We start from the raw sequence: 26,434 nt of genomic DNA on the forward strand, positions 1-26,434 counted from the left end.
GCTGATTAAGGGACATTTTTAATTATCATCACCATCAATAGAAGCAGCAGAAACAATAGAATCAGAATCCTCAGAATCCCAATAACCATTTAGATAATACAATACATTCTGGATCCCAAAACTTTGGCTTTATACTTACCATAGATCCCGTTAAAAATACCATGATTCTTTTTCCGGTTTCTTTTTTCCCTTTTGAGTTTCCAAATAAAACAGCTGTGCTTTGTGTGCGTCAGCGTCTTTGCATGCTGTTGGTACAAGTATGTCTGGTCCCACCACGAGGATGATGCAGGTTGCAGCGCTTACTTTTTGTTTGTGTTTAGTGAATGGAATCTCGAGCCCGAAGACCATCCCGGACATCTCGACAACTGGTGTTAGTTTCGAGGACCATTTGAATGGAGGTCATGCGACTCTAAACGAAATGTTCCGAGAGGTGGAGATGTTGATGGAGGACACGCAGCACGTACTGGAGGAGGCTGTGGATCAGGTAAATGTTCCATTCAGCTATATGTAAGAATACACTGTAATTCAATAGACTATTTACAACTATCCTTTAATTATTTTGAATAGCAGACTATTTACAATACGTTTTTAATTCCAGGGAAACGTTTGACGTTGTGGCCATGGGTAGAGCCAGGCTGTGTGTTTTTATTATACCTGATTAATAGCCTGCTTTCCTTGTAGTCTACTGTTTTTTCCCCCCACACATCCAGTTGTTGGTAAATATTAATGTACTGTATGTCTGTATTGTACTTTAAGTGCCAATTAATAAATGAAAGGATTTAAATTGTATGTTTCATGGTCTATCATAGAACCAGAGATATGAACTGTGGAACAAACAAGATGCGCTCACAATTTTAATGTTTATCACTTTTTCTCATAGATGGTCAATGAGAGTGCCAAATCATTGCTTAATATACAGGATTTGCTTCCAAACTACCACAATGAGACCAGTACATATAGGGACAAGGTAGGTGCACTACAAACAGGGTGAGGTAATGATGCAAGATTGTGTGGATGCATGTCACAAGTCATCAACATGTACATTTTATCTGGATGTTTTATATTCTAGAGGGAGATCAGACAACAATGGTTGGTTATTTTGGCATTACATGTTTAGGTTTTCTGACAAGGAAAGTATCTGGTTTCTCTTCTAGGAAATGGACAACAGAACAGGGGGGACTCACTTCCAGACCCATATCGAGATCAATGGCCAATGGAACGAAGTTGATCATGTGAGTTTGTATTATATATATTTTTTTATTTGTTAGGTGCTGAAAAAAGGATCACAAGGAGTTTAATGCAAACCAGTTTGAGGTACGAGGTGTTTCAGCTCCCAAGTCTGCAAACAGCTGGGTACTGATCATCAGAACAATCCCATGACAGTTATTCTATTCAGACAAGGATGTTTGTATATGTTGAATAATAGCCAGATGGAATGAGGTGAGACCATAGCAGGGTATGACAGTTGAAGAAACCGAGTTAATCACTGATGACTACACAGATGTGATCTCTCTGTCTCACAGTTCATAACCTCGTCCCCACGCTAGAGGACGTGTATGGTAATATAAACCTTAGATGTTTCAATATTATCTCAGGGAATTTTTAGGTCAAATTTATCAAAGTTTTATCTCCTGAATATGCTGGAATTGAAGTGCAATTGATCCCAAACCTGATGATATGTATTGTTTGGATACTATGTGATATAGCTAAGTAAGTTTATTGAGGTGGAGCATCAAGACAATAATTAAGTCAATTGCTATTCCTCTAAAACAAATGAGTACTAGAGAGCCTAGAGACGCCTTTCTATCCAAGGTGAAGCCTGTTGAATAACTTAAACCCAGCTGTTCTACCATTGCCTATTTTCTCTGCTCTTTTGTTATTTAACCTTTTCCTCATCAAACAGCTCATTATGCAAGGAAGGAGGGAACTGGGTACAGTTTGTTTTGAGACTGAAACAATGTATCCTGTTGCCCCCGTTTCAAACCAGTGTTCTTTTCCAAGTCATTTCTCAGCTACTGCAGGAACACTTTACAACTTTGTGAATAGATTGTCTGTCTGTCTTTTATAATGAATGAGATCATAGTGTATTTTAAAGAGGTGGCCATTTACTTTACACTTTTAAAAAACACGAGTACACCAATATTAAGCCATTATTCCACAGGCTGTTTCACCATTGGAGATTTTATGGCAGTGTTTTGATCTTTTGCCTTTCCTGGCATCATTACAGAATGTGGTTGAATTAATAGACATAAAAAATGCATGGAAACAGCCTGCTGGAAACCTCAAATGACTTGCACTTGGGTCATTTTACTTTTTTTGAAACTTGTGTCTACTTAATTTTGCTGCTGTGTGGGCTGCTCCACAGAGATAAGTTTGGTTAAATATTTAGTGAGGGGAAAATGTTCTGCTTTGGGAAAAATGAAGAGCAGCCCTATGCACAGTATGATGCCTAAACAGCTGTGCTTTATCAACAGAATTACAGGGTATTAGGGTTGGTGTGCAGCATGTCTTCCACAGTGTCTCCTCCAGTCCCCCAACACTGAGTTATCCCGTCTGGTGAACTGGGAAGCATTCTTTTTACTGAAGCTTTTGCAGAGATATTCCTTATGTTTTAATGTCATGTGCACAAGTACAGTGAGATGCCTTCATTGCAAACTCCAAACTCAACAATGCAGTAATAATCACAAAATAATTACAGAAGGTAGAACAAAAAACACACAAGAAATAAGAACATTATAAAGCAAGAAGCTATATCCTAGATATGTATTGTTACTTCATGTGAGCTAAGGGGTTGGCTGAGATGGATTTGAGTGGTACGCGGGTGAAGGAAATTCTTACTGTTGATGGTTGCCAGACTGCTGTTAGTGACACAACCCGCATCTGTCTAGACTAGTCCAGGCTGCCATGGAGATGGAAGGCGGGGATGTGTGTTTGATCCTGCCTGTTATTTGATACAGTACATGTCATTGTGGTTCAATGGAGTGTAAAAGAGATTGAAACAAAAACACATAATACACTGTGTATGCTCACATCTTGACTTCCCACAATGGAAATAATTAGGTCATGATGGCGCACACCACACACAGCCAATGTTATGAAACAATAAAGGGTTCAGGTTTATTCATGGCAAGTGAATCGGGTACTGTTTGTGTAGTGAAATGCTGTATTCTCATGTTGCTAGGTGTGGGAGAAGACCGTGTTAGGCATATCCACAGACCCATCAGGTCTCCATTCTCAGTAGCCAAGTGCTCAAGGCTGACAGACTTTGGGAGCTCTCTGACAAAGTATGTTGTTTTTGTAAGCCTGCTGAGTTTCTCCGACTCCACATAGCACGAAGAGATAAAGTTAATCACGAGGTTTAGATGACTAATTTTTGGCAGAAGCTGTTTCCTCAGGCCGATAGAGGGCCAGTGTTCAGTCTGTAACAAGAACACCATTTAACTGGAATTTCTTGATTTTTAGCCATCCAATCCATCTGTACTCAATGTAAAGGTATATGCACATCCCTTAATGAGCAAAGCATTTGTGTGAAAACAAATGTTGTGGAAATTGGACAGGTTAATAAAACAGGGAATATACCTGTGTGGGAGGGGGGTTGGAAAGTGTGTTATGTGGATGCTGGTTGGTCCTGTCTGAATGTGATTTCTCTTACCAGGAATGCATGCTTGATGAAGATTGTGGTAAGAACAGTTACTGCCTATATGAGATAGTAAGCTCCAAGTGCCTCCCCTGCAAAGATGTTGATATGGTGAGTCTTTTTTTGGGGGATTAACATCTTATTTTCATCCCCATCCTGAGTCAAAATTCAGCCTTACATTGAGTTGAGAAATGGAAACGAAAGGGATGTAAACAAATGCAATGAACCCAAGTTAGTTGTGTACTTCTGATGATATTCCAGATCTTGTGAAGTTCTAGATCAGGGATGGGCATCTTTGATGGGGGTGGGGGCCACAAAAAATCAGAACTACTAATGAGGGTCAGCAGTGGCTTGTGGGTCTGCGTACCCACATCTATACACTCCAATTGGTCTGCGGGCCATCCCTGGTCTAGATTATGTCTCTGATTCCCAGCTTGTTCCAATCACAAAAACTATGACCATTACTAATGTGTTTTTTTTTAGACCTGCACAAAGGATGAAGAGTGTTGTTCAGACCAGATGTGTGTGTGGGGACAGTGCACTAAGAATGCCACCAAGGGCAATGCAGGCAGCATCTGTCATTACCAGAGTGACTGTAAGCCAAAACACTGCTGTGCCGTTCTCAAAGGTATATGGTCAAACACAAACCTATCTATTTAATTAACTGTTCAAGGTATTGTTTGTGTTAAAGTATTTTGTTACTTACTGGTCCTCTTTCTCTCCTGAACCCATGATTCTAAACCTCTTGAAGCTAGGGGGCACTATTTTTATGTTTGGAAAAATAACGTTCCCAAAGTAAACAGCCTATTTCTCAGGACCAGATGCTAGAATATGCATATAATTGACAGCTTAGGATAGAAAAAACACTAACGTTTCCAAAACTATAAAAATATTGTCTGAGTATAACAGAACTGATATTGCAGGTGAAATCCTGAGAAAAGTCTAATCAGGAAGTGACTCTTATTTTGAAACCCCTGTCTTTCTATGCATCCCTATTGCCCATTGAAAGGGATATCAGCCAGATTCCTTTTTTCTGTGGCTTCCCTAAGGTGTCTACAGTCTTTAGACGTAGTTTCAGGCCTTTATTTTGAAGAATGAGCGTCAACGTCCACATTGCGTAAGTGGTCAGTTGTTGGCTCTGTGTGATTTTTGCGCTAAACAGAGAGGTAGCCATTTTTTTTCTTGTGATGAGTTGTCCTGGCAGTGGAGAAAATACATTTTCCTGCAGTTCCACGCCTTTTGCCTTGACTTAATGCCATGTTCATATATCTGGGTGACTAACAAACTGAATGGGGGCCCCCTGCAGGTCAGACTACCTGTGCAAGTGCCCTGGGTGCCTGGTTGTTAATTAGCCCATGTCAGCTAACATTTTTAGATAGCTGGTTAGACCTAGCTGACATGGGCTAATTGAGTGACTGACATAACACAAGTAAAACTGCTGATGCACTACCATATTTGTAAAAAAAAATAAAAATTGGGAGGGGGTCCCCTAGTGGTCACGGGACCCTAAGTGGCCTCTTATGTCGCTTATTTGTATGAGACAGACATGAAACACAAATGTAACAACTTTGCTTGCTTCCAACGACACATTTTGTCATTTAATATATTATCTGGATGAATATTTTTCTAGGCTACCAAATCAGCATTCCAGGTGCACTGCACAGCACAGCTAAATATTTAGGAGCATATGTGACCAATACTGTTGCATATTAGAGCCCAGCCTGTACCCACTTCATTCTTTCCTATGAGGTTCATGCATTCCCCTTCCTTGTCTATTATGCTTTCTTCAACCCTTGTCCCCCTCTTACGATCCTCATCTCCTCTGCTTCCCCACCTCTCTCTCTCTCTCTCTCTCTGTCCTTCTTGTGGTGGTTGCAGAGCTGCTCTTCCCAGTGTGCCAGCCCAGGCCGGATAAGGGTGAAGCGTGCAACAGCCACCCTAACTTGCTGATGGACATGCTGTCCTGGGACGTGGAGGGGCCGAGGGAATACTGCCTCTGTGTTGGTGGACTCCACTGCCAACCCCATGGGTGAGAGCATCTCTAATCTTCATAAAACAGCTGTGATTGTTGCAGATGGGTCTGTCAGATTTTCCCATACAAAAAAAAGAAAAACAATTGCAATATATTTTTACCACATTATTTAGGATGCATGTTATATATTTAAAACATTTTAAATACATTCCAACATATGTAAAACATATCACAAAATATGTTAAATGTTTCGGAAATGTATTTTAATGCATTTTAAAATATTTTCACATGTAGTTATCGATATACAGTACCAGTCAAAAGTTTGGACACACCTACTCATTCAGGAGTTCTCTTATTTTTACTATTTTCTACATTGTAGAATAGTGAATACATCAACACAATGAAATAACACATATGGAATCATGTAGTAACCAAAAAAGTGTTAAACAAATCAAAATAGATTTCAGATTCTTCAAGTAGCCACCCTTTGCTTTGATGACAGCTTTTTACACTCTAGGCATTCTCTCAACCAGCTTCATGAGGTAGTCACCTGGAATGCGTTTCAATTAACAGGTGTGCCTTGTACTTTAAGACATGAAGGTCAGTCACTGTGGAAAATTTCAAAGAACTTTGAAAGCACTATGAAGAAATTGGCTCTCATGAGGACCACCACAGGAAAGGAAGACCCAGAGTTAGCTCTGCTGCAGAGGATAAGTTCATTAGAGCAAACTGTACCTCCGATTGCAGCCCAAATAAATGCTTCAGAGTTCAAGTAACAGACACATCTCAACATCAGCTGTTCAGAGGAGACTGCGTAAATCAGGCCTTCCATGGTTAAATTGCTACAAAGAAACCACTACTAAAGGATCAAAAAGAAGTGACTTGCTTGGGCCAAGAAACGCAAGAAATGAACATTAAACCAGTTGAAATCTGTCCTTTTGTCTGAGTCCAAATTTGCGATTTTTGGTTCCAACCGCTGTGTCTTTGCTAGACACTGAGTAGGTGAAAGGATGATCTTCGCATGTGTGGTTCCCACTATGAAGCATGAAGGTGTGGAGGTGCTTTGCTGGTGACACTGTCAGTGATTTATTTAGAATTCAAGACACGCCATCCAATCTGGTTTGCGCTTAGTCCCACTATCATTTGTTTTACAACTGGACAATGACCCAACACGCACCTCCAGGCTGTGTCAGGGCTATTTGACCAAGAATCAAATCAAATCAAATTTTATTTGTCACATACACATGGTTAGCAGATGTTAATGCGAGTGTAGCGAAATGCTTGTGCTTCTAGTTCCGACAATGCAGTAATAACAAGTAATCTAACTAACAATTCCAAACTACTGTCTTGTACACAGTGTAAGGGGATAAAGAATATGTACATAAGGATATATGAATGAGTGATGGTACAGAGCAGCATAGGCAAGATACAGTAGATGGTATCGGGTACAGTATGTACAAATGAGATGAGTATGTAAACAAAGTGGCATAGTGTAGTATAAAGTGGCTAGTGATACATGTATTACATAAGGATACCGTCGATGATATAGAGTACAGTATATACGTATGCGTATGAGATGAATAATGTAGGGTAAGTAACATTTATATAAGGTAGCATTGTTTAAAGTGGCTAGTGATATATTTACATCATTTCCCATCAATTCCCATTATTAAAGTGGCTGGAGTTGAGTCAGTGTCAGTGTGTTGGCAGCAGCCACTCAGTGTTAGTGGTGGCTGTTTAACAGTCTGATGGCCTTGAGATAGAAGCTGTTTTTCAGTCTCTCGGTCCCAGCTTTGATGCACCTGTACTGACCTCGCCTTCTGGATGATAGCGGGGTGAACAGGCAGTGGCTCGGGTGGTTGATGTCCTTGATGATCTTTATGGCCTTCCTGTGACATCGGGTGGTGTAGGTGTCCTGGAGGGCAGGTAGTTTGCCCCCGGTGATGCGTTGTGCAGACCTCACTACCCTCTGGAGAGCCTTACGGTTGAGGATGGAGAGCTGCATCAGATGACCTGGCCTCCACAATCCACAAGTTTGCAAAGCTGTCAAGGCAAAGGGTGGTTGCTTTGAAGAATCTCAAATATAAAACGTATCGATTTGTTTAACTTTTTTTTTCTTGTTACTACATGATTCCATATCTGTTTATTTTAATGGTTTTGATATCTTCACTATTATTCTACAATGAAGAAAATAGGAAAAATAAAGGAAAAATCCTTGAATGAGTAGGTGTGTCAACTTTTGACTGGTACTATATTGTTGTTTAAATAGACCGCTGCACCACTCGGGAGGCCACTAAGGCACTGCATCGCAGTGCTAGAGGCGTTACTACAGACCCGGGTTCATTCCCGGGCTGTGTCACACAATTGGCCCAGCGTTGTCCGGGTTAGGGGAGAGTTTGGCCGGGGAGCTTTACTTAGCTCATCGTGCCCTAGCAACTCCTTGTGGTCGGCCGGATGCTTGCAGGCTGACCTCGACTGCCAGTTGAACAGTGTTTTCTCCAACACATTGGTGCGGCTGGCTACCTTGTTTAGGAGTGCGGTTAGGCGGGTCATGTTTAGGAGGACGCATAACTCAATTTTCGCCTCTCCCGAGCCCTTTAGGGATTTGCAGTTATGAGACAAGATTGAAAAAGTGGGGTAAAATACAAAAATAAAAAATATATAGATTACAGGTTAAATAATAATAAAAACAGCCTAGTGATCTCAGGCAATTTGTTTTCATTATTTAATTAAGCTGGAGGCACTAGTTTTTGTTTTACAACTTGAGATGGGGAGAAAAAATGTTTTATGAAGTTGAATGTGCTATTTTTGTTAATTTGGTGAAATAAAATGTTTTTGTTATTGTTTTTTTACTCACTATGACAGATCAAATTATCACTGCCAAAGTTTTGGCTTGGTGGCCCAAAAACATTTCTCCATTGATCAATACATAAAAAGTAATTTCAAAGCCAAATTAGAATCAACTTTGACTGTCATAGCCATCCATTTTACAATTTAATATTGTAAGGCATTACATGAATTTCAGCAAACGTATTTACATGACGTGTTATATCAAACTAGGCAAGTCGGTTAAGAACAAATTCTTATTTAAATTCTTATTTTCTTATTTACAATGACGGCCTACCCCGGCCAAACCCAGACGACACTGGGCCAATTGTGCGCCGCCCTATGGGACTCCCAATCATGCCCGAATGTGATACAGCCTGGAATGGAACCAGGAACTGTAGTAATGCTTCTTGCACTGAGACGCAGTGCCTTAGACCGCTGTGCCACTCGGGAGCCATATTGAAATGTCTATGGGTTTTACTAACTTGTTATCATTTAATTTTTTTCAGACGCGGATCCCTGTGTGTGAACTAGGTGACCATCAGATACAGTGAAGAGGACTAATTCCTTTAGATGAGACATGGTTGTGTGTTTTCTGGAAACTTCTGACTGGGCTCTAGTATCGGTCTGGCATTGTTAGACAGACAATGGCCGAACCAGATGAAAATGGGGCTGACAGATGTGTTCTCAACCACATCAACTAACCAAGCAAAGCACTCATGATGTAATTTGAATAAATAAAAAAATATATTGTATTTACTCTGCAGCTATTACTATTGATATTACAGGGCAGTGCTGTTATTTATATATGTATATATATGTATGTATATGTGTGTGTACACACACTAGATGGCAGCATTATACACGCATCTGATGTCCTGTTTTATGTTGAATCCTCTCTGTTCTTTAGTTGTGACTCAGACAGTGATGCTTGAGGTAGAAATACAACATTCTGTTGACTCTGTATGTAGGTTAATCTGGTTTAACAGTTGCATTGCACACATACATGCACGTCCTAGGACACATTGGGAAGGGTCACATTCTGGTGCTAATTGAAACTTCTACCCAATTTCAGTTTCCAGTATGATCAGGGCTGGAATATACAGTACTAATCAAATGTTAGGACACCTACTCAAGGGTTTTTCCTTCTTACTATTTTCTACATTGTAGAATAAGAGTGAATACATCAAAACTATTACATAACACATGGACTCATGTAGCAACCAAAAGTGTTATACAAATCAAAATATATTTGAGATTCTTCAAAGTAGCCACCCTTTGCCTTGACAGCTTTGCACCCTTGGAGCATTCTTTCAACCAGCTTCATGATATAGTCACATGGAATGCATTTCAATTAACAGGTGTGCCTTAAGTTAATTTGTGGAATTTCTTTCCTTCTTAATGTGTTTGAGACAATGGTGTTGTGACAAGGTTGGGGTGGTGTACAGAAGAGAGCCCTATTTGGTAAAAGACCAAGTCCATATTATGGCATGAACCGCTTAAATAAGCAAAGCAAAATCATTACCATTACTTTAACACAGGAAGGACAGTTAAGTTGTTTACATCCCTGTTAGGGAGCGTTTTTCCTTTGCAACGTCTCAGGTTTTGAGGGAAGGTGCAATTGGCATGCTGACTTCAGGAATGTCCACCAGAGCTGTTGGATGTTAATTTCTCTACCATAAGCAGCCTCCAACGTCGTTTTAGACAATTTGGCAGTACGTCCAACCTGTATCCCAACCGTAGACCATGTGTAACCACACCCGCCCAAATCCGGCTCATTCACCTGAGGGATCGTCTGAGACCAGCCACCCGGACTGCTGATGAAACAACCAAAGAATGTCTGCACAAACTGTCAGAAAACATCAGCGAAGCTTATCTGCGTGCTCATCCTCACCAGGGTCTTGACCTGACTGCAGTAAGGCATCGTAACTGAGTACAGTGGCCAAATGCTCACCTTTGCCACTGGCATGCTGAAGAATTCTGCTCTTCACGGATAAATCCCGGTTTCAATTGTACCGGGCAGGTGGCAGACAGCGTGGATGGTGCCGTGAATGCAGAGAGATACCGTGACGAGCTCCTGAGGCCCATTGTCATGCCATTCAACCACCACCATCATCTCATATTTCAGCATGATTATGCACGGCCCCATGTCGAAAGGATCTGTACAGAATTCCTGGAATTGTGTAGTTCTATGGCCTGCACACTCACCTGACATGTCACCCATTGAGCATGTTTGACAGCGTGCTCCAGTTCCCACCAATATCCAGCAACTTCGCACAGCAATTTGAAGAGGAGAGTGACAACATTCCAAAGTTCACAATCGACAGCCTGATCAACTATATGCAAAGGAGATGTCGCACTGCATGAGGCAAATGGGGGTCACACCAGATACTGACTGATTTTCTGATCCACGCCCCTACTTTTTTTTTTTAAGGTATGTGTGCCCAATTGTGAAATCCATAGATTTGGGCCTAATAAATGTATTTCAATTGACTGATTTCTTTATATGAATTGCAACTCAGGTAGCTTATTGGTTTTGCGTGTTGGGCAAGGTTGCTGGTTCGAATCCATGAGCCGACTAATTGAAAACCCTAATTGCTCCTGTAAATCAAAATGAAAAAATATGGAAAATCTTTTTTATATTTTTTTGTTCAGTGCAATTTTTTTTTTTAAGTAAAAAAAAAAACAGGCCTTCATATCTGTGACAAATATTTGTACAAACCTAAAATGAGTAACAGATCCTGTTTATCAATGTTATGTGACTAAGTTATGTGTTATGTGATTTAAAAATCATCCCAAAAACACTCTGCTACAGTCTTTGCAGGTAGTCTGGTGGTTGTTAGAGTTGGTAGAGTGTTGGGCTAGTTATCGAAAGGTTGCTGGATTGAATCCCCATGCTGACAAGGTAAAAATCTGTTGTTCTGAACAAGGCAGTTAACCGACAGTTCCCTGGTAGGCCATCATTGTAAAATACGAATTTGTTCATAACGGACTTGCCTAGTTTAAAAAATATATATACATTTTTGGAATCTACTGCAGTCTTTTTTTGCCTTGTGATGTTCTAGTGGGCAGCAGCCTACAATTTAGGCTGGATATGTCAGTACTCCAGTGGGTTAGTGAGCCTAAAACCTGGGGTGGTTGAAGTCATGGCAAAACTTGGCTTTTTCACTGCATTATAGACAGATTACACACAGCTGTGGGACATCAGGAAAAATTAACCTTTTACCACATCAGGACAAACTGCATGTGGACCTAATGCTAATGGTAAAATCCCAGCCCATTCTGCGTGGCTCTCGACCTGGATTTTCTAAGGCTGTGTTTACACAGGCAGCTCAATTCTAATGGGTTTACTACAGAGCAGGATCATACAGTTAGCCAGCTAACTTGCCTTAATATTTCCTGAAATAACTTCTTATTTTTTAGAAGGATAAGCTTGAAATGGGCATGTTCTAATTGACTCAACAACCAAAAACAACGGTGCTGTTGAACGACCAGTTAAATGCACTGCTCCCCTTTCAAATGGATCACTCATTGCTTCAAGCCACACCCACCAAACGGAGTAGACATACCTCAGTCAGTCTGTTCAGTAACGTTTTTGGGAAACGTGTCGTTCAGTACTAACCGTTGCGCAAAGTAGCAAACGTTCAATCAAACTGAACGCACCCCAGAATTGGGCTGCCTGTGTTGACATAGGCTAAGTGCTCAGTTAATTGCAACACTTATTACGGTCACGTCCATTCTATTACAGGCTTATGCTCTAATTTTGTGCTGCAATGTAAATGCTTTCTCTGTTGGTATCAAGTAAAATATTTTTGATTGAATTGACTGATATGGGAATGAAACCTCAGACGTATTTTTGATCATGATAGGCCTATGCTTTTTTTTTTTGATCATTAGAATTAAACTATACTTTATATATTTTTTTTATGTCAAAGAAAATGAATTTCCATAAAGCAGTTGCTAACAGTGAAATACAACAATGTGGACTCGTTTGGTTGATGCTGACGTCACATCTCTGGCAACCAGCAACCCGTCACATTTCCTGGGGCCTATTCATTAAGGCAATTCTGTTACAAAATGTTTCTTAAACGTAAGCTAATGGAACGAAACGGGGAGGGATTTACCTGAATGTGTCCAATAGAAACTCTTGTTTTGCTCTGTTTGCTTCTTAAATCATAAACCGTTTCCCAAATGAATACGCCCGTTCTCTCAGCCCGCAAAAATTGAGCTGTTGCGGCACTTACAACCGGCAGATACTTCTGATTTAACGCAGGAAAACTCAGCCCCCTCGAAATTGCAGGTATATCTGTATTTCACATGCTATTTTCTCTGATTTGGTTTTGTTGTGCACTAGAATCTACTACATTAGCTAAATGTAACATTTTTAAATGTTCAAAGATCACTGCAAATGGCTAGCTTTTGCTAACTATAGTACGTGCGACAGACAGCATGCCACGGAAAAGATGCGCAAGGGGGGTGGTAAACGTTAGCTAGAAAAACTATTTCAAGAAAGTATTGTAGCTTTGTTAACACTCATTATGTCTATACTTTTCAGAAAGTTTTTACATTCTTCTTACTTTAGTGGTGCTGGTTTTGCAGCCAGCTATGAATTAGTGGGAATTTCTCACAACACTAGAGAAGTTGGAAGGCTAGCTAGTGGCTGGCTAGCTATCTAGCTTGGGCTCTTGTGTGTGGGGTGGCACAGCCCCAAGTCGCTGTTCATTATTAAAACCCGTTATAATTCTGTACAACATTCATAGATTGCTTTGCTGTCTAAGTTCATCTGGAATGACACTTATTTGAGGTAAGCCATTTTAAAGCATGTGTTCTGTAACTGGCAAGTTGTCTGACTTTTTAACCAGGGTCACAAGATATCCAGCCTGGTCCTATGACTCACGGCAAGCCCTTTCCATTTGACATTTGTATGTAATTGCTGTAAGTAAGCCAAAATTACTCACAGCTGCTGAGGTGGACTTGTCATCAGATTTCTCTAAACTACAAAGGTGGTCTTACTTTTAGTAACACATTGCCTTTGAGGTTTGTTGTCATTTCACTTAACTATTACGGCGGCGTACAATTGGCCCAGCGTCGTCCGGGTTTGGCCGGTGTAGGCCGTCATTGTAAATGTAGCCGTAGCAGCCTGTCTCAATGGCTTTTGAATGGCTTTTGGGGAGTGTTTTCTTTGAGATCCAACCACTGTTCTCTCATACCCACCTTTACGAGCCAGCTTACCTTCATTCCTTCCTCCACGAATGGGTATCCATTTTTTCACGGTAGTGCTTTAGTGAATAGCCTACACATGTTGCTCACCAGTCACCAGGGATTTCTTGATGGCTTTTTATGTCCTTACTCTACAGTTGAAGTTTCTCCTTGTGACACCTGTTTATCAAATGGTTTATTTGGTTTATAATAAGCACACACCTACAGTAGGCCTATATATAATGTGAGGACAAGATGCCACTGGTACCACAACTGCCTTGCCGCTTGGCTGGAGACAATGCTTCTGTTTGACAAGCTTGCAGCTGTCACAGACTTGTCACTGGTTTGATAGAGTAAATCATAGACTGTCTGCTCTGTTGCTTTGTCCAGAGGGAACCAGTCCTGCACATTAAACAAATGTCATGGCACATCTGATCAGTGCTGTACAGGAACAGTAGACCTACAGTATATGCAAACCTGGTTTAACTGTGTGCAGATTAGCTCAAGGGATGCATCTGGCACTACGCAGTAACACAGTGTATGTTTCTGGGTTCCCAACTTCCCATTGTTCCATACCTGAGCTAAATGGCACTATAGGCCAGGCAGGGTTTCAGTTATGAAAATGAGGCACTGGCCATTTGACCGGTAGCATTTTAATTTACCGGACATTTGAGAAAATTACTGGACCCACATGCATTGGGGAACTTGATTAGGGTGTCCACCTATGGTGCTCAGAATGACAAAAATCACATTTAGGTTACGGTAATGAATCTCAACTGAACATGCAAATTGAGGATGCAATGACGTGTGTCTTTACTGTGCACTTTGAACATGTTAGAATAACTGTCCACATTTACATTTTCCTCAGTCAACAAGACTAATAATGAACAGCAAAATCACTAGCTTATGCATAGGCGGCACATGAGTGAAGTTTGGGGAGCAAATTTTCACCATTAAAAATGTACCTTTATAGTAAAGCATTCCATGCATCATAGCATTTGCAGACTTATGTAAGATAGCCTACTATTCCCAATAGGGCTGTCCTCATCTAAAACATATCTTGGTTGACCGAAAGTTGTCTGTTCTTTTGACCAATTGATTGGTTTACATTTTTAAAGGTGTATTTTTCCATATAGACGCACCCTATATGTTTTAATAAAATCTATATATGCATTGAGCTTGAAGCGCACTGTTTAATGAAATAAGACACATGACTCAAGAGGGAGCCAGAGAACAAGATAACCAGGAAAAAAAATGTAACCTTACCCGACCTATCCTCCTCCCCTCCTACTGGCTTTCTGCCATTACTCTCCTTAAGTTGCCAGTAATAGGTTACACGAGGAGTCGGCAACCTTTCTCATGTGGAATGCCAATTTATCTTATTTCTCCCGGTCTGCGTGCCAGTTGTGGTTTTCATATGCACATTTCCATTTCATTTATAATAATGTCTTTGTGTCTCAATCATTGTCATGTGGTTAATCAAAATTAACCTAAATGATACAAACCTAAACAGTAACGTCTATTGTCATTTGTCAACTATGTAAAAATAGCCTACATAAAAACATTGCAGCCTACAGGTAGAAACTATCATGATTTAAAAATAATTATCTTATAAATCACATTGGCTACCATGGCCTGTCTGCAACGAATTTGAAACCTACTAACTTGGGTCCGGCTGATGCTAGCATGAGCAAACTTGCAACATTGTATAAAATATTATGGGCCCTCGAGTTTCCCGAATCGGGTACAGTGGTTCCTCAATTAAAAGTTACGTCATACTGCGGCACAACTTGCGGGCTGCCGCAGCGTTCTGTGGCAATTCATTTAATTGTCAGCCATTTTTTTTCTGTTGTGAGTTAGTGCTAGTTTGACCACCAGAGGGCATCTTTGAGAAGCATTCGATAGTCTTCCATATTGCAGGCACACGGGAGATCGGGGTTCAATTCCCCGACCGGGAGGAAGGAGTAGGCTGTCCTTGTAAATAAGAATTTGTTCTTAACTGACTCCATATGTATTATTTCATAGTTGAGATGTCTTCACTATTATTCTACAATGTAGAAAATAGTAAAAATCTAGAAAAAGCCTGGAATTAGGTGTGTCCAAACCTTTAACTGGTACTTGCTTAATTCATTTGATTAATATTATGGTGTTTCTATTCTGTGAAAAACCCTCTGGGTAAATTCAGACCGTTTCGCTCTCGGCGCACACACTGGATGTTGAGGCTGAGGAGTAGGGTTGATTTGAGCGTTCTGGCCTTACAACAGCAGTTAAGCACCCAAGCTAACGTTGGCTAGCTTGCTAGCTACTTCTAGACATAAATGAGACCACTCGGACCATTTTACTTGCCCTAGCAGAGCTGGTTAGGCAGTTTTCGTGTTAACCAGAGCATTGGTGATTGTAACTGTGCTGCTGCAAACAATTTCATAGTTTTTTTTGCCTACGTTTTCTGACACGGGACATATTCAACGGGTGTTGAGCGCTCGTAAATTCATTATTCTGCGCTCTGGTACACTCAGACGAGAGTGTTCTGAAATCAGAGTAGGTAGTCAGAGCTAATTTACGAAGGCACCCGAATGTCCATTGAGAATGCACAACGACTCCCATTTAGCTAAGCTAAGAATGATGGGAATATTCAAGTCAATAAACGTTGGGTAGTTAGCCTATAGTTAATATACTGTTAAGTTTGATGTATAACTACTAACGTTAGGTAGATAGCTAATATACCGGTACATACTGCTGTAGTGATATGCTATGTAAGGACAGCGTAGCTAACAAATTGTCAGTCAATATAACGTATAAGGTAACTTATTTGAAAAGTCATTACTTTTATTACATTGAGTAGCAAGCTACCGAGAGGACTCTCTCGGCTTGAGCATGCTTTTGGTGCACAGTCGATAGCGCGCTGGACTTCGGGCAAGAAGGTTGAGGGTTCGTAACCTGCTCCCTGCTTGTTTCATTTGAAGTCGTGCACAATTATCAGTTTATTCGGTTTATATATCCCACTCGTTGTCAGTTAGAGACACAATAGTCCATTGGGACCCACAATCATAATCAGTGCTCTAACTCCTAACCCCTCGCTCGTTAGGGCAAATCTGGTCTGTGATGGGAAGGGGGGGTTTTCACACCTACCTCGGCTGTTCGACTATTCAACCTTTACTAAAGAATAGTCTATTGTTCAGCTATTAGCCCCCTCTCCAACTTGCAACAAATATAATAATCTTATAAATAAGATGTATTTTTGTCGAGATCAAAAATAATTGTTCTGAAAGCAAAATCGAGGCTTCAAAGTAAAAATAAAAGTGCAATCATATATTTTCTAATAGAGAGCAAAACTGCATTTTATTCCCCAAAAATATTTCAAGAACAAAAAATGTATTTGAAAACACAACTCCAATTTAATTTAGCTGTCAACCACCCTCCATTTTGTCTATGTTTTGAGTGTCAGTTTGGCTACAACCAATACTGTTCAGCCTTTCTTTCCAACACAAAGGAAGTCAGTGGACACCTACGAAGAACTGTGTGATGATGGCATCTCCGGTAAGCAGCACTGGGCGTTCTTCCGTCCAACTTCTAACGTTACATAGCTAGCAGTTAGCTCCTACGATTCAGTGTTTGTTCATAACATTCTACTATATTACATATAGAATGATAAATCATGCAATTATTTTTCTCAAGCTATCCAAAAACATTTATGCTACGTTTAGCCTGTTTTTGCTACTTTCTTTCATGGCAACTCATAAGCAGGCCATGTCCTATTTGTGTCATAGTCGATATATAATCATATTTCATGACAGTGAAACAGTTAGCTTCACAACATTGTCATCTTTGGCGGTGTAGATGGATTTTCAAGGAAGGTAAGTATATTATTTTGTATACATATTGCATATTTCCCATCACCTAATGAACAACCACAATACCAGTCTAGTGTTTTCTGTGCTGTATTGACGTATCCTGAAAATGACATCTGCTGCTTTAGATTGAACGGTCATATCTCAGTTATTTTCATATTTACAAAAAATAAATATATGTACAGTTGTGGCCAAAAGTTTTGAGAATAACACAAATATTAATTTTCACAAAGTCTGCTGCCTCAGTTTGTATGATGGCAATTTGCATATACTCCAGAATGTTATGAAGAGGGATCAGATGAATTGCAATTAATTGCAAAGTCCCTCTTTGCCATGCAAATGAATTGAATCCCCCAAAAACATTTCCACTGCATTTCAGCCCTGCCACAAAAGGACCAGCTGACATGTAAGTGATTCTCTCGTTAACACAGGCGTGAGTGTTGACGAGGACAAGGCTGGAGATCACTCTCATGCTGATTTTGAGTTTGAATGACAGACTGAAGCTTCAAAAGGAGGCTGGTGCTTCGAATCATTGTTCTTCCTCTGTCAAGCATGGTTACCTGCAAGGGAACACGTGCCATCATCATTGCTTTGCACAAAAAGGGCTTCACAGGCAAGGATATTGCTGCCAGTAAGATTGCACCTAAATCAACCATTTATCGGATCATCAAGATCTTCAAGAAGAGCGGTTCAATTGCTGTGAAGGCTTCAGGGCGCCCAAGAAAGTCTAGCAAGCCAGGACCGTCGTTGATTCAGTTGTGGGATCGGGGCACCACCAGTACAGAGCTTGCTCAGGAATGGCAGCAGGCACAGTTAGGCGAAGATCTTCGGCCTGGTGCCAAGAAGGGCAGCAAAGAAGCCACTTCTCTCCAGGAAAAACATCAGGAACAGACTGATATTCTGCTAAAGGTACAGACTACTGAGGATTGGGGTAAAGTCATTTTCTCTGAATTCCCTTTCCGATTGTTTAGAGCATCCGGAAAAAAGCTTGTCCGGAGAAGACAAGGTGAGCGCTACCATCAGTCCTGTGTCATGCCAACAGTAAAGCATCCCGAGACCATTCATGTGTGGGGTTGCTTCTCAGCCAAGGGAGTGGGCTCACTTACAATTTTTCTTCTTTTTTTTACCCCCTTTTCTCCCCAATTTCGTGGTATCCAATTGTTAGTAACTACTATCTTGTCTCATCGCTACAACTCCCGTACGGGTTCGGGAGAGACGAAGGTCGAAAGCTATGCATCCTCTGAAACACAACCCAAACAAGCCGCACTGCTTCTTAACACAGCGCACATCCAACCCGGACGCCAGCCACACCAATGTGTCGGAGGAAACACCGTGCACCTGGCGACCTGGTTAGCGTGCACTGCGCCCGGCCCGCCACAGGAGCCGCTAGTGCACGATGAGACAAGGATATCCCTACCGGCCAAACCCTCCCTAACCTGGGTGACGCTAGGCCAATTGTGCGTCGCCCCATGGACCTCCCGGTCGCTGCCGGCTGTGACAGAGCCTGGGCTCGAACCCAGAGTCTCTGGTGGCACAGCTAGCACTGCAATGCACTAGACCACTGTGCCACCCGGGAGGCCCCTCACTCACCATTTTGCCTAAGAACACAGCCATGAATAAAGAATGGTACCAACACATCTTTCGAGAGCAACTTCTCCCAACTATCCAGGAACAGTTTGGTGACGAACAATGCCTTTTCCAGCATGATGGAGCACCTTGCCGTAAGGCAAAAGTGATAACTAAGTGTCTCGGGGAACAAAACATCAATATTTTGGGTCCATGGCCAGGAAACTCCCCAGACCTTAATCTCATTGAGAACTTGTGGTCAATTCTCAAGAGGCGGTGGACAAACAAAAACCCACAAATTCTGACAAACTCCAAGCATTGATTATGCAAGAATGGACTGCCATCAGTCAGGATGTGTCCCAGAAGTTAATTTACAGCATGCCAGGGTGGATTGCAGAGGTCTTGAAAAAGAAGGGTTAACCCTGCAAATATTGACTCTTTGCATCAACTTCATGTAATTGTCAATAAAAGCCTTTGAAACTTATGAAATGCTTGTAATTATACTTCAGTATTCCATTGTAACATCTGACAAAAACATCTAAATACACTGAAGCAGCAGACTTTGAAAATGTATATTTGTGTCATTCTCAACTTTTGACCATGACTGTATGTTCGCTGTCCGAGGAACAGGCCGTGGAAGCGTTTATTGCTGGCAAAAGTGTCCATAACCAGAGGTAATTAAACTGCTCTGTTCTTTTTCTCTCTTCCTCTCTGTTTGTCTTGTTTTTCATGGAACCTGTCTCACTTGCATTAATTAAAAAACCCTTAAGATGTCAGCTGCTAATTTTAAGATTTACACCACATAAACTCTTAGCCATTTTCACTGAACTATCAAGCCACTGTTGCTGCCAAATTTATCATCACTAATGCAGATTGGTTCTTTTGAGCATTCCAAATTCAGCAGGTGGGGGACCTGCTTTATCAGGGGGATAATCTGGTAACACTGACAATGGGGTCATTGTTCCTGACATCCCATGCCCCCTGCCTACTGAGAATCTTGCTGTGCTGCAACGTCAAGTGAACTCTACCACTGACTCCTCATCGTTTGGTCAGGACATATACATGTATGCTCTTCGATTAGTTATGAGTCTCCAGCCTTTTTGGGTCCTGTCCTCCACCACTATGTAGGATATTGTTTTAGCCCCAGTGCCACTCTTGATAATGGCAAACATTTGTATTTTTGGAGGAGGGTGAAAGGATAACAGCCCCAGCTGTCAAAGTAGGAGAGTAGGCCATTCTGGATAGAGCAGGTTTTTGCCTTAGCACTACACAGTTAATTCAAATGATCAAGTCATCATCAAGCTTCAAGTGGTATTTATGTATTCATTTGTGACACTATCTTTTATATCATCCTGCTATTGTCACATGCTACACATGTATCTATCTATCCAATGTTATCATCATTTGTTATAAGTGATATTATAAAGGAAGTATTATTAAAGCAATGCTTTACATTGACATACAGATAGATGTAGTAGTCCCAGAGTTAATGATCCAAGGTCAGTTTTGCATTTCACCTCCTGATGATTATGATGACTGACCGTGTTAGCATGATTAAGCTGTTTTTATTCTCTCTCTATCCATCTGTCTCTCGTCTGCAGGTATGTTTTGATGTGAGAGAGGAAGCCAGTCCCGTCATCGCCGCCTCACCTGCTTTTAAGATAACCTTCGGGCCGACTAGGAGCCTAAGGCTGGTTAGGAGACACCGCTAGAGACACTATGTAATTGTGATGAAGTGAGAGAATATAAGGGTAGCACTGTAATTCATTAATCATATGCTGTCTTCCCTGCTCCTCTGTTACTTTCCCTTTCTTTATTCTACACCTCTCTTCCCACCTCTTTCTTTCTTCTTTTTTTATAATGCACACCATATGTGCATTAAAGTACAGATTGAACTTGTATTTATAATATTACAATTCTACTATTTATAATGCATGTATTTATAATACCTGGATAATGAACTTTCAATAAAGTGTTCCACATTCTCCACTGGTTGAAATTATCTCATCTCATTGGAATAATACACTTTTCCCGTGTCCTCAGATTAATGCAGATGAAGGGAGTTAGATATGCATAGGTGTATATATGAATTACAAATCAGCCTTTACTTAAATCATGTTTTTAGTCTACACATTGTAACTGCAATAATCATTGATGTCCCAGGAGCAGGAGTGGTAAACACTGTTGAAGTGTATAATTGTAATACATTCGTGCAGACTAGAGGTCGACCGATTAATCGCAATGGCCGATTTAATTAGGGCCGATTTCAAGTTTTTGGGCGCCGATTTCTGATGATTTTTTAAAAATAATTATTTTATACCTTTTATTTATCTAGGCAAGTCTGTTAAGAACACATTCTTATTTTCAATGACTGCCTAGGAACTGTGGGTTAACTGCCTTGTTCACGGGCAGAACGACAGATTTTCACCGTGTCAACTCAGGGGTTACAATCTTGCAACCGCACAGTTAACTAGTCTAACCATTGCACTCCACGAGTAGCCTGCCTGTTACGCTAATGCAGTAGAAGCCAAGGTAAATTTCTAGTAATCACTAGTTATAACTACTAATCCAGTTTAGCAGGCAATATTAACCAGGTGAAATTGTGTCATTTCTCTTGCGTTCATTGCACGCAGTCAGGGTATATGCAACAGTTTGGGCTGCCTGACTCATTGTGAACAAATTTGCCAGAATTTTACGTAATTATGATATTCATTGAAGGATGTGCAATGTAACAAGAATATTTAGACTTAGGGATGCCACCCGTTAGATAAAATACCGAACGGTTCTGTATTTCACTGAAATAAAAGTTTTGTTTTCGAAATGATAGTTTCCGGATTCGATCATATTAATGACCAAGGCTCGTATTTCTGTGTTATAATTAAGTCTGATTTGATAGAGCAGTCTGACAGCAGCAGCAGGCCGGTAATCATTCATTCAAACAACACTTTTGTGCGTTTTGCCAGCAGCTCTTCGCAAGCACAGCGCTGTTTATGACTTCAAGCCTATCAGCCTAATGGCTGGTGTAACCAATGTGAAATGGCTAGCTAGTTAGCTGGGTGTGCGCTAATACTGTTTCAAACGCCACTCGCTTTTAGATTTGGAGTAGTTATTCCCCTTGCGCTGCAAGGCTTTTGTGGAGCGATGGGTAACAATGCTTCGAGTGTGGCTGTTGTCGATGTGTTCCTGGTTCGAGCCCAGGTAGGGGTGAGGAGGGGGACGGTAGCTATACTGTTACACTGGCAATACTAAAGTGCCTATAAGAACATCCAATAGTCAAAGGTATATGAAATACAAATGGTATAGAGAGAAATAGTCCTATAAATACTATTAACTACAACCTAAAACCTCTTACCTTGGAATATTGAAGTCTCATGTTAAAAGGAACCACCAACCTTCATATGTTCTCATGTTCTGAGCAAGGAACTTAAACGTTAGCTTTTTTACATGGCACATATTTTTACATGGCACATACTACTTTCTTCTCCAACACTTTGTTTTTGCATTATTTAAACCAAATTGACCATGTTTCATTATTTATGAGGCTAAATTGATTTTATTGATGTTTTATATTAAGTTAAAATAACTGTTAATTCAGTATTGTTATTGTCATTATTACAAATGGAAAAATCGGCCGCTTAATCGGTATCTGCTTTTTTGGTCCTCCAATAATCGGTATCTGCGTTGAAAAACCATAATCGGTCAACCTCTAATGTAGACACAGCATCATTCAAAGAATAGAGTTTGATACACCTGGTATTGGATATGACTAAAAAAGAATGTCTCAGATTCATACCTGAACCGCACCTTTTATTTACCATGGAAGAGAACATGATCAGTGACTATATTCAATGTACAGGCTACAATGTGGGGATCTCATGCGTGGTAATAACTACAGTACATGTGTATATAGGACTTGCATCCTTGGCACAATAAAGTTATTATATTCCGTAGGCTTTATGAATGCCATTCCGACTTGAAGTCGAATTCTGTCATACTGTTCAGGTCTGTGCCCAAACCATTCAAGCTTCTACTTTTAAAAATTCTCCTTTCCAGAAATAAGTCTCATCGTTGCCGCTTGTTATAGACCCCCCTCAGCCCCCAGCTGTGCCCTGGACACCATATGTGAATTGATTGCCCCCCATCGATCTTCAGAGTTCGTACTGTTAGGTGACAAACTGGGATATCCTTAATACATTTAGAAACAGGTCCCTAGCGGACTGACAACAATATGGCTGCTTGTTACAAAATACATAGTGAGAGAGAAGGACAGAGACCCTTAATGTTGGTACATTTAGAAACGACTCACTTATACTTTCCACACGAACCGCCGCCCACTTGGAGTAAGAAATCATGAATGCATTTACGTGAAAATGCCTTGGTTCGCTTTGTATCTCTCTGAGCGGGTCCTCCTTGGACTTGGGGTTTTCGCGGCACGCTTGTAAGGCTTTGATTGTCCAAAATGGTTCCTCTGTTCTCCTCTGCAGTCTTCTGATATCCGGTGACTTGTTGTGTAGTTCTGAACAGAACTACAGAGTTTATTCAACTTACAATCGCTCTGGAAGATGTTTCTTTGAAGATAGGCCAGCCGTGTCGATGGTTCCCAGTGGGGTGATGTTAGTAGTGGAATACAATGGTTTGAAAAGAGTAGTAGAATGGGCCCACTTAAATTAGCTTTTTAGGACAGCTAATCAGCCGTATCAGTGATTGTCCGGGAGGTGACTTTATCGTCTCTACCTCATGTTGCGATTGAGTTCAAACCACTTTAAACGTAAGCTGCAGCTCAACGTCTCTTTGGTCTATGTTAATTATTAACCCATTTTATACAGTTCGTTCAAAAGGGGCGGTTCTGTCAGGTTGACACGCTCTCTGACCTCACTCAAGGGGGGCGATGACTACTTATTGTGCACAGTTATAGAAACAATTTCCTCTTACAGTTTCTAAAATCACATCCCTCTCTTAACAAAAACACTTTCATAATTTGTCATATTGCATGCACAACGCCGAGTATGTAAACTTTGTACATGTCTGTATACTTGTTAAAGGAAATATTGTAACTTGACATTTTTTTAATGACATCACAAAATAACAACCAAAACGGCATTAGTGTTCTTTTAGGTCGCCTCTGACCATTCCCCACGTCGGGAAAAGTATTTTTAAAACAAAGCAAATTCCTTGTGTGAATTTGGAGCGGGATGTCGGAATGTTCTGTCTGTTACGACAGGGTGTGAGGTGTTAACCCCCACCAGTTTCTTACCCCACCCCTGTGGGTGAGAGGGGGTCTGGTTGAAGTTATTTATTGCAAAGCTGATCTGACCTATTAGGATCCTCACAGGACAGTCATGCCAACTTTAGCTATTTTTTATTAATTATTACAGGAAATAAACTCAACTAAATCATTATTTAAAAGTTAATGGTGAGCTAATTACAGAAAATAGCTTATGGTTGTGAGTGTGACGAAATGAAAGCAGGGCATTCTACCAGAGAATTGTAGATCTTGGACACTGTCTCGTTGGCCTAACATTTATATCCTAATTTGACTTGCAGTTCATGTTCTTCACATTACCATCTCTGGTAAACACACATATCAAATAAAATCTTACGTTTATTTGTCACATGCACAGGATAAAGAAAGTGTCATCTTGACAGTGAAATGGTTACGTGCATAGTGGAGTCTTCTTTTGTTTAGACATGTAGTTAGCTAGTTTAACAATGAACCATAATCCCAACTTTAACGTTACTACCATGCATGAATCTGCTGGTAGCTAAAGCTAACAAGCTAAGTTCAATGTTAGCTAGCTAGCTACCATTAGGCTATAACTCGCAATGCAAAAGGCTTTCTGAGATGCGTGTATGATCTGTGTAGTAATGTTATTCGTAACGTTAGCAAGCCAGCCGGCCAGCTAACGTTAGTAGCTGACAGTTCGCTTTAACTTGCAATAACTACCTTTTTACGAAATTCTAAACATATACTATCTGAAAATGTAACTAGACTCTTACCCATACACATGGATGAACGCTTCTCCTGCTCTCATTGATGTCATTGTTGCCCTTAGTTTGAAGACATAATCCGGAGACAGGTATTTTATACAACAGCCTTCTAATTTATCTTTTGACTCCCTCGGTCAACTTCTTCCGTGACAACACGCTGTTTCTTCCCAATAACTGTCATCAGAAGACTCTTCAATGTCTGGTTCAAATAAATGTTTTTACCTAAATCAGGAATTTCCTCATCATTTGATACATTTTCAGCATGGTACGAGCATGGCACGGTCGTCCTACAGAAAGTAGTCCATCACAACTTCTTCCCACTGATCTTGAATTTGTCGATGGCAGCGACATTAAGAGCAGTAGCAACACTTTTGCAGTTCTTCATGATTTCTTTCAAAACAGCTGAGTTAGAAAGGATTATCGACACATACTGAGCAGCTCATGTTATAGACAGAAGCGTGCTACATGGCTGACCAATCCGAACTCATGTCCAGTCCATCCATTATCTCAGCATTCATGGGAATGTTCCTGTCGTTTTTTGTGTCTAAACCAACTAGGCTTGTAATTTTAAACATTTTATTAGTATTTACAGGTGGCATACACATTTGTTATTAAGGCACGTGAAAGTTCACATGTTCCAGAAGGCATTTCTGCCCCAGAACACTTAATTTTCTGTTTAAATGCCTCTCCTGTGAAGTAGTGACATGCAACATATGCCTAGCATCCTGAAACGGGTCACAATTACTATCAGATCACCAAATGGGCACATTTATATGTCTACATTTGCGGGCAGGCCAGGTAACATATAGGCCAACTTCTATGGGTAATCAGGTGCACGTCGTTAATCAATATTGACAGGAGCGCTCTAAACAAAAAGACAATGACTAAATTGACAACTTGTAAATGGAATGAAATAAACCAAAATGTGTTTACTCTGACAATGAGAACGGTAAAATACTGGAATAATATATTGAATACATTAACAGAAATGACCATAACCAAACAAATATTGTAGATTATGAATTAGCGGTAAATGCACTACTGGTGATATATGTAATGGGGAATTGATAGACAGTCACAATCAAACGCAAACCATTCACACAAAGTTATGAAACAATGAGTGTGCACACAATGACGGGAGAGAGCGCATTCTGGAGAGAGTTGTACATTTTAGCCACCCTCCCCTTCTTGGACTGTGCCATCCTCACAGCCTCTGCATTATATTTGTTCACTGAGATGGGCATGAATAAGACAGGAGTCTCATGTGCCATTAAATGTATATGTACAGTACCAGTCAAAGGTTTGGGCACACCTACTCATTCAAGGGTTTTTCTTTATTTGATTATTTTCTATGAAATAACACGCATGGAATCATGTAGTAACCAAAAAAGTGTTAAA

At 40.6% G+C, this 26,434-nt stretch overlaps 2 protein-coding genes across 2 annotated transcripts in view; both read left to right on the top strand.

The window, feature by feature from the left end:
* The first annotated feature begins 210 nt into the window (after positions 1-210).
* Positions 211-9,194, top strand: LOC139382727 (dickkopf WNT signaling pathway inhibitor 3b). The gene is made up of 7 exons (XM_071126836.1): positions 211-484; positions 881-967; positions 1,155-1,232; positions 3,656-3,748; positions 4,121-4,265; positions 5,516-5,666; positions 8,945-9,194. Exons 1-7 carry the CDS (start codon positions 260-262, stop codon positions 8,967-8,969), a joined length of 804 nt encoding a protein of 267 aa, XP_070982937.1. The 5' UTR covers positions 211-259; the 3' UTR covers positions 8,970-9,194.
* A 3,445-nt stretch (positions 9,195-12,639) lies between these two features.
* The window catches only part of LOC139374581 (fatty acyl CoA reductase 1), a 45,696-nt gene continuing 31,901 nt past the window's right edge, over positions 12,640-26,434 (top strand). The window contains exon 1 of the mRNA XM_071115590.1: positions 12,640-12,735. The gene's annotated coding sequence lies outside the window, so the exon portion shown is untranslated. The remainder of the gene's footprint in view (positions 12,736-26,434) is intronic.

This window comes from Oncorhynchus clarkii, chromosome 2 (genome assembly GCF_045791955.1).
Source record: "Oncorhynchus clarkii lewisi isolate Uvic-CL-2024 chromosome 2, UVic_Ocla_1.0, whole genome shotgun sequence".
NCBI classification, from domain to species: domain Eukaryota; kingdom Metazoa; phylum Chordata; class Actinopteri; order Salmoniformes; family Salmonidae; genus Oncorhynchus; species Oncorhynchus clarkii.